General features: G+C 34.6%; 1 protein-coding gene across 1 annotated transcript; it reads right to left on the reverse strand.

Moving 5' to 3' along the window:
- Positions 1-279: 279 nt before the first annotated feature.
- Positions 280-1,195, reverse strand: LOC147611777 (kiwellin-1-like). Its single transcript, XM_086785036.1, has one exon. It carries the CDS (start codon positions 1,026-1,028, stop codon positions 300-302), a length of 729 nt encoding a protein of 242 aa, XP_086641162.1. The 5' UTR covers positions 1,029-1,195; the 3' UTR covers positions 280-299.
- Positions 1,196-9,116: the final 7,921 nt, after the last annotated feature.

Raw genomic sequence — 9,116 nt, forward strand, 5'->3', positions numbered from 1 at the left:
ATTGTAGTGTAGGGCAAGAGCCTTTACCCTAGGCTATTTCTCCCCCCTCCAATCAATTTTTATTGAAAAAATGCATATATCTCTTTCACCTCCAATCAGTTTTTATTGAAAAAATGCTATTGAAAAAAATGCATGGTTTAACCAATTTTAATTTGGAATCTTTAACTTCAAAACTAGTTGAACCGTGAAAATCGCACTGAAGGACGGTGTTTTTCTCAATTCATTATTACAAAGAATTTCTTAGAAACAATGGCATGATCTCGTTACCCGTTGGTACTGCTACTCAATTCGTTATTAGATTACGCGTCGGTCCAGGTCACCTGCGTGAAGCCGAACTCCGGATCGTCTTCAGAGATGCCGAGCTCATCCCACACTGCGCGGGAGGCGTCGACGATGTCGAAGTCGCAAGGGGGCTGGAAGTCGTGCTCCTCGTCGCAGCCGTTGAACGAGTCGCACTCGTCCACCACGGTGGCCTCGACGCTCTTGCCGTTGAGGGCGGAGAAGATGCGGATCTTCTGGTTGCAGCGGCTACCGCCATCGAACCACCCGGTGGAGAGCGCCACCACGCGCTCCGAGGCATCGTGAAAGCTGCCGTCGCAGGCCGATGCACCGCCGCCGTCGCCGCCGTCGCTAAAGTCGTTGACGGTAAGGTTGGCGGGCGTGTGGCCGGTCACATTAGGTGAGCACTCGAACTGTGGGTATTGCGTTCCGGACTGGCAGCAGTCGGCGTTGTAGTCCTGGTTGCAAGACTGGCCGGTGCCCTGCAAGAAAGACTCTGGCTTGCAGCCGTCATTTTCGTCGTCGCCACCGGCGTCGCACTGTTGAGTTCCCACCTGCGGGTCGTCGGAGCATTGGCCATCGTTGTTACAGAACAGCTTCCCGGGGCAGTCGTCGTCGCTATTGCACGACAGACCACACCCCTTCTCCCTCGCAGCACCCACGCCCACTCCCGCCCATAGCAACGCTACCAGCACTACCAACGTGAGCGCTGCAAGCTTGGCAGTTGTTGGGTACATATTGTTGGGCATAGCTGCTTATAGAGCTGCTTTTAGTAGTGATGAAAATTGAGCTCTTGGGCAAATCTTAAGGATAACCTATGGGCTTTTATAAGCACCAAGGTCCGTCCATTAACCTCCACCTATCTCCGAAGCATCGCGCGTGAGTACCGAGAGCTGCGCATATCTCCGAAGCATCTCGCGTGAGTACCGAGAGCTGCGCATATCAACAAACACATGATTATGAGTACATGCGAGGGCTCCTATGTTTCGCCGGTTCTCGCTGGCAGCTGGACCGCTCTCTGTGATGCTATAGCGGAATACAGGACGTCCACATGAGGCCAAGGGTCCAGCTGCTGCCGTTGCTCGGCCATCGTCTTGCTGCCTCCAGAAGAATGTGTGGGCTAGTTGTTGTCGGGACTTAAGACAGCGCCGCCCAGGTTCATTACTAAAATGCACACTAAATGCAGTGCTCGAAAAAAAAACTATTTTGTTGGAAAACCTTCACATATAAAATTAAGAAATTATCAATAAAGAGGTTTTTTTATTTTTGAAGATATTTGTACTATCTTCGCTCAAATTTTGCACGTATTGGCACCTTCGAGCTATAAATTTGCATGTATTTTTTAAACTTTAAAGGTGATATTACACTAAACTCGGGTTTTTTTCAAGCACTCACTAAATGCCAAGTATAAATTTGCAAACGTTTTTTAAAATTTGAAGGTGATATTACATTAAACTCGGTTTTTTTTCAAGCACTGACTAAATGCCAAGCTTTTTGTTATAACTTATAGAGGTGGGCAGAAGGCAAGAGTGTAAATGCTATGGTGGGGCTAGGGTGGTTCATAACAAAGTAGAAAGCCTTTAATAAACGAAAAAAAGCTCACATAAAATATCAACAGTCTCAAGCACACCATCATTTTAATGAAGCTTAAGAATCAAGAGTAGTGCTAGAGCAAGTGTGCGAAAAAAATGAAATTCCTATACCTTAAAAAACCTTCACTTAGAAATACAAAAAGTTTTTTTTTTCAATATTTGGGATTCAAAAAGTTTTCCCTTTGAAACTGCAAAGGGTTTTTAAGGGCAAACTTAAAAAGAACCTTTAAGAAACTTGTAAATTTTTTTAGAAGGTTTATTATTTATGATGTCATGATATGTCCATAAAGAATTGTAAAAATAATACCTTTATTCGCAAATGCACATGACAAAATCAAAACTTCAAAGCATTTCTTGTTTTTGTGCCTCAGAGCATATTATACAACATAATTAAGTTGCAAGTCCATAAAGAAAAAGAAATTTAAAAAACAAAAAACAAACCAAACAAAATGTGTACACAAGAAATAAGTAAAGATTAAAGAAAAGAAAAAAAACAAACCACGATCATGTAAATCAAAAGAGAGAACATGATTAAAAACACTCTAAATCAAAGAAAAAATCGTAGGCTGAGAGCAAGAAATTAAGAAATAGAAGAAAAAGAAACGGAAGTAGTAAAAGTTGAAATGATCAATTAAGAGAACGTATTTTTAAAAGAAAGAAAAGACAAGGTATTGTGTGGTGAGAAAAGAAGAGAGCAAGAAAGTGAGAAATAAAAAGAAAAGACAAGGATCATAAAAAAAACAACCTTGCAACTTATCATTGATGAAATGATATTGAGTCTTATTGTCTCATCAACAGTGGCCAATAATATGCTTCTGAGCTTTTCTAATTAAGCAAATGCCACTCCTTGTCTTGTTGCTTCTAGTAAATCAATAAAGTTACTTAATCCGAATTCAACAATTGAAATAAAAGACTAAAAAGTACTATGTAAAAAAGTTATTTCATTGGTGAGAAAAGTATCTTTCAACATTTGAAACAAAAGACTATGAAATACTATTATGTAAAAAAGTTACATTTCATTGGTTATCGGCATAAACATGATGAGTTGTTTCCACATCATCACGCCAAAGAGTTCTTGCATTAATGAAATCAAACTCAACTGCACTCACAAATTATTGTGCTACAACATTGTAATAAAGCCAACTTGAGCAAGGATCAATGTAATGTTGATTATTAGTAATCAATGACCGTGTATCTCTCATATTCCAAGCTCTCCAATCAGTGAGACAACTTGAATTTTTAATATTTGAAATTCACTCGTCAATATTCTTGGATCCAATAAGATCACATGTGAAACACCTCCATCTAGCATTGTCTTGCTTTCACCATAGAATGATACCAAAGTATCTAGTCCTTCACCTCCAAAAAACTTCATCAGTTTAGGAACTGAAGGATAGCAAAAGGGAGATAGCACTTTCAAGCAAGCCAAAACTAAATTGTCCACAAATCTTTTGGTCAAATCTTTGATAATATACGTTGTGAACAATTTTTGAAAATTCATAGCATGCTCAAGATTTGAACCATCAACAAGAAGATGTCTAATCTTCATACTTCCATACCTCTCACCTTTAATGGAAGATTTTGAGGCATGAAGACAACCTTTGGGTGGCCCATAATTTGGAATGATAGGAAACCCTTTACTATCTTCCTTGCTTGACTTGATATCTATAAAAGGATCTATCGATAAACTCCATCTCCAAAGCATAAACTTCAACGTTAATCAAACTAGGAAATGAAGTAACATCCACATAATCCTTTTGAAAAAATTTACGAAGTATAGCAAGGTGTTGAAACAAATCCCCAAGAAAATGAACTACATAAATGAACTCAAAGCAAGATATTCTCTCAAAGATTGTTACATTTTGAGTGCGAAAAAACTCCAAAAGGGGCTCTAGTGACTCACAAAATTTCATCACCACTTATGCCTAAACCAACGAATCCTATGAATCTTTTTGGGCCTTAAAATGGAGCTTATAAAATTCTCATGCAAATGTTTCAATGTTTTCATGCGTATCACACTCTTTTTGAAGAAACTAGCAACTTTATTGAGAGTATTATCCACAAATCTAGCATATTGAAATTTATTGTTTTACTCGGGTTTTCTTCACTAAATGCCAAGTATAAATTTGCATGTGTTTTTTAAAATTTGAAGGTGATATTACATTAAACTCGGGTTTTTTTTTGAGCAATGACTAAATGCCAAGCTTATTTTTTATAACTTATAGAGGTGGGCAGGCAGGAGTGTAAATGCTATGGTGGGGCTAGGGTGGTTCATAACAAAGTAGAAAGCCTTTAATAAATGAAAAAAAGCTCACATAAAATATAAATAGTCTCAAGAACACCATCATTTTAATGAAGCTTAAGAATCAAGAGTAGTGCTAGAGTAAGTGTGCGAAAAAAACGGAATTTCCTATACCTTAAAAAACCTTCACTTAGAAATACAAAAAGTTTTTTTTTCAATATTTGGGATTCAAAAAGTTTTCCCTTTGAAACTGCAAAGGGTTTTTAAGGGCAAACTTAAAAAGAACCTTTGAGAAACTTGTAAAATTTTTTAGAAGGTTTATTATTTATGATGTCCTGATATGTCCATAAAGAATTGTAAAAATAATACCTTTATTCGCAAATCCACATGACAAAATCAAAATTTTAAAGCATTTCTTGTTTTTGTGCCGCCTCAGAGCATATTATACAACATAATTAAGTTGCAAGTCCATAAAGAAAAAGATAGAGCAAGAAAGTGAGAAATAAAAAGAAAAGACAAGGATCATAAAAAAAACAACCTTGCAACTTATCATTGATGAAATGATATTGAGTCTTATTGTCTCATCCTTGGCCACCAATAATATGCTTCTGAGCTTTTCTAATTAAGCAAATTTCACTCCTTGTCATGTTGCTTCTAGTAAATCAATAAAGTTACTTAATCTGAATTCAACAATTGAAACAAAAGAATAAAAAATACTATGTAAAAAAGTTATTTCATTGGTGAGAAAAGTATCTTTCAACATTTGAAACAAAAGACTATGAAATACTATTATGTAAAAAAGTTACATTTCATTGGTTATCGGCATAAATATGACGAGTTGTTTCCACATCATCCCGCCAAAGAGTTCTTGCATTAATAAAATCAAACTCAACTGCACTCACAAATTATTGTGCTACAACATTATACTAAAGCCACTTGTGCCAACTTAAGCAAGGATCCATGTAATGTTGATTATTAGTAATCAATGACCGTGTATCTCTCATATTCCAAGCTCTCCAATCAGCGAGACAACTTGAATTTTTAATATTTGAAATTCACTTGTCAATATTCTTGGATCCAATAAGCTCACATGTGAAACACCTCCATCTAGCATTGTCTTGCTTTCACCATGGAATGATACCAAAGTATCTAGTTCTTCACCTCCAAAACACTTCATTAGTCTAGGAACTGAAGGATAGCAAAAGGGAGATAGCACTTTCAAGCAAGCCAAAACTAAATTGTCCACAAATCTTTGATAATATACATTGTGAACAATTTTTGAAAATTCATAGCATGCTCAAGATTTGAACCATCAATAAGAAGATGTCTAATCTTCATACTTCCATACCTCTCACCTTTAATGGAAGATTTTAAGGCATGAATATCTCTTCTTATTAAAATAAGTTTCCCCGAAGCAGAAGTTCAGAAAGATTTTTAGAAGGTACATTAGAAATCAAGTATAATCTATCCAAGAGGCCTTATCCTAGGAGTCCAGATTTTCAAAAAAAATTAAATTAAGGTTCCTATGCACCAATAAGATTCATCCAAATGTATGGAGGAGATAAATGGAAGAATAAAATAAAAATCTCCCAAAAATGAGTAAATACTCACATAAGATGAAGAGCTGACTAAGGACAAGGTTAATAGTTAAAAAAGAGAGATATTTAGAAGAAATGATGCATTTTTGACACCTCAGTATAGGGGAATTCTCCTCATGAAGGAGGCGCCTATTTCACATGTGTGGGAGAGTTTTAAACTCCTAAATAATGAGATATTTTTATCTCTCCTCTCTCCTGTTTCAACTAGATCTGAAAAGTGGACTAAACTGACCCAAAAATGGTCAAAAATTGACCAAACTGATCTGGAAAATTCTAGAATCAATTGGCTTGGTTAGAAGCTCACTTTTTCCTATAAATAGAAGCCTTCCGCTATGTTGAAGCTTAATAGTGTTTTTGCACTGTTACCGTACTTCTCCCAAGAGCCAAAAACTGTGAATTTACTCATAATTCATTAGTTTTTGACCTTCCCTCTTCTAAAAGATTGGTTGCCACTCTTGTTCAAACAAGAGTAGATCCCTAAAACCATCAAGCCAAAGGAAAGCTCTCAAATTCTCCATGTAAGTTGGAGATTCTTCTTTTTTCTATTCATTTTATAGTTTTTTATGATTTTCATCTTCTCTAAAATGAATATGATGTTATGCCTCATTGAAAAAAGGCATTCCCCTCTCTTCTAATCCAACCATTCTTTATCCTAGATGAATGATTAATGGATAAAATCAAGTTTTTCCATAATGTTTTTCTTTGATAAGTAGAAAATGTTTACATTAGAATGATTTAAATACTCTTGATGAGCTTCTAATTAATTTTAGAGAGTTAAAAATTGAAAATGGTCAGCCATACAGCGGAGGTTATGGCGAAATTTTTCTAAAAGTGTGCAAAATAAGTTTTACTTTTTTTATTCAAAAAGAGTAATTCCTATCGTATATGTATTCTTAAAGTGTTATTTTTCATCCTCGGTAAAGAAAAATGCTTACTAAAAATATTTTATTTAAAAAAAAAAGAAGTGTTATTTTCTTTAGAATTAAATTCTATGCATAGAAGGAAGCATATTAAAATTTTTATTCTGATCATAAAAGAGTGATTTTCATCATAAATGATTTTTATGCATAAAAGAAATTTTTTTATATTAAAAGAGTGATTTTCATCACAAATGATTTGTATGCATAAATATATGCATAAAAGATAATTTTTTTATATTAAAAGTGTGATTTTTATCATAAATGATTTTTATGCATAAATGGATGCATAAAAGAAATTCTTTTATATTAAAAAAGTGATTTTCATCACCAATGATTTGTATGCATAAATATATGCATAAAAGATAATTATATTTATATTAAAAGTGTGATTTTTATCATAAATGATTTTTATGCATAAATGGATGCATAAAAGAAATTCTTTTATAATAAAAGAGTGATTTTCATCACAAATGATTTGTATGCATAAATATATGCATAAAAGATAATTGTTTTTATATTAAAAGTGTGATTTTTATCATAACTATTTTTTATGCATAAATGGATGCATAAAAGAAATTCTTTTATATTAAAAGAGTGATTTTCATCACAAATGATTTGTATGCATAAATATATGCATAAAAGATAATTTTTTTATATTAAAAGTGTGATTTTCATCATAAATGATTTTTATGCATAATTGGATGCATAAAAGAAATTCTTTTATATTAAAAGAGTGATTTTCATCACAAATGATTTGTATGCATAAATATATGCATAAAAGATATTTTTTTATATTAAAAGTGTGATTTTCATCATAGATTATTTTTATGCATAAATGGATGCATAAAAGAAATTCTTTTATATTAAAAGAGTGATTTCCATCACAAATGATTTGTATCCATAAATATATGCATAAAAGAAGTGCGATTTTCATCATAAATGATTTTTATGCATGTGTATGCATAAAAGAAATTCTTTTATATTAAAAGAGTGTTTTTTTCATAAATGATTTTTATGCATAAATGGATGCATAAAAGAAATTCTTTCATATTAAAAGAGTGATTTTCATCATAAATGACTTTTATGCATAAATGGATGCATAAAAGAAATTTTTTTATATTAAAAGAGTGATTTTCATCATAAATGATTTTTTTAATGATAAGAGTGTGACTTTCATCAAAATTGGATTTTATGCATAAATAGATGCATATAGAATTTTTATATATAAATAAGGGTTCTTAAGATTCTAAGGAAGCACCAACTCTTTGCAAAAAAGAGCAAATGCACTTTCTTTGCCGACCATGTTGAATACTTAGGCTTTCTGGTATCCAAAGATGGAATTTCTCCAGATTCCACAAAAGCCCAAGTAGTCATAGATTGGCATGAATCAAAGACACTGAAAGAAGTCAGAGGATTCTTGGGATTTACTAGTTGGTATAGAATTTTAATACCAAAGTATGCTCTCATAGCTTCCCCCCTAACTAATCTTCTCAAAAAGAAGAATATTTCGTTTCAATGGTCTGCCAAGTGCCAGAGTGCTTTTGATAAGCTGAAGACCACCTTGGTAACCAATCTCGTTCTGAAGCTACTAGATTTCTCTCTACCCTTTGAGGTAGTAACTGATGCAAGTGGTTTTGCCCTGAGAGGTGCACTCATGCAGGAAGGTCATGCAGTGGCCTATGAATCCCGTCAGAACGCATGAGAAGAATTATGCTGTCCACGACCTGGAACTACTTTCAGTAGTATATGCCTTGAAGTTGTGGAGACATTACCTACTGGGACAAAGATTCACTTTGATGAGACAGATCATTAGAGCTTAAAGTGGATCTTCACTCAGAAGGATCTCAACATGCGCCAAAGAAGGTGGATGCAGACCCTGCAGGAATTTGATTTTGAAATCAAGTACCGCTCAGGCAAAGAAAATGTGGTAGCAGATGCCCTCAGTATAAAAGCCTCCTTGCTTACAATTACTGTAATATCAAATCCTTTGATTAGTGAAGCAAGAGAGATCATGTAGGATAGATTCTTTGGCCCTATTGCTATCCTACTTATGCAGGAAAGCAAAACTCCATAGGAGCTGAACATAGTTCAAGAGTACAACTTGGATGATGGCATTATGTATTATAATCATAGGCTATGCATTCCCAATGATGAGGGAACCAAGGGTCAAATTCTGAATGAAGCCCATGATAGCCTTATAGCAGGACATCCAGGTTTCATCAAAACCTACATGTTTGTAAAGAAAAGCTTCTTTTGGCCTGGTCTGAAAAAGGATGTACTGAATCATGTACGTCAATGTCTGACATGCCAGAAAGTCAAAGCTGAAAGAGTAAAAATGCCTAGGAAGTTACATCCATTGGACATCTCTCAGATGAAGTGGGAATGCATCAGTATGGATTTTATTACTGGATTACCTTCAGTGCAACCAAATTACAACTCCATTTTTGTGGTAGTTGACAGACTAACCAAAGTTGCCCATCTGATT

Source organism: Cibotium barometz, chromosome 47, assembly GCF_041138505.1.
Source record: "Cibotium barometz isolate CiBa-2024 chromosome 47, ASM4113850v1, whole genome shotgun sequence".
Classification (NCBI taxonomy): domain Eukaryota; kingdom Viridiplantae; phylum Streptophyta; class Polypodiopsida; order Cyatheales; family Cibotiaceae; genus Cibotium; species Cibotium barometz.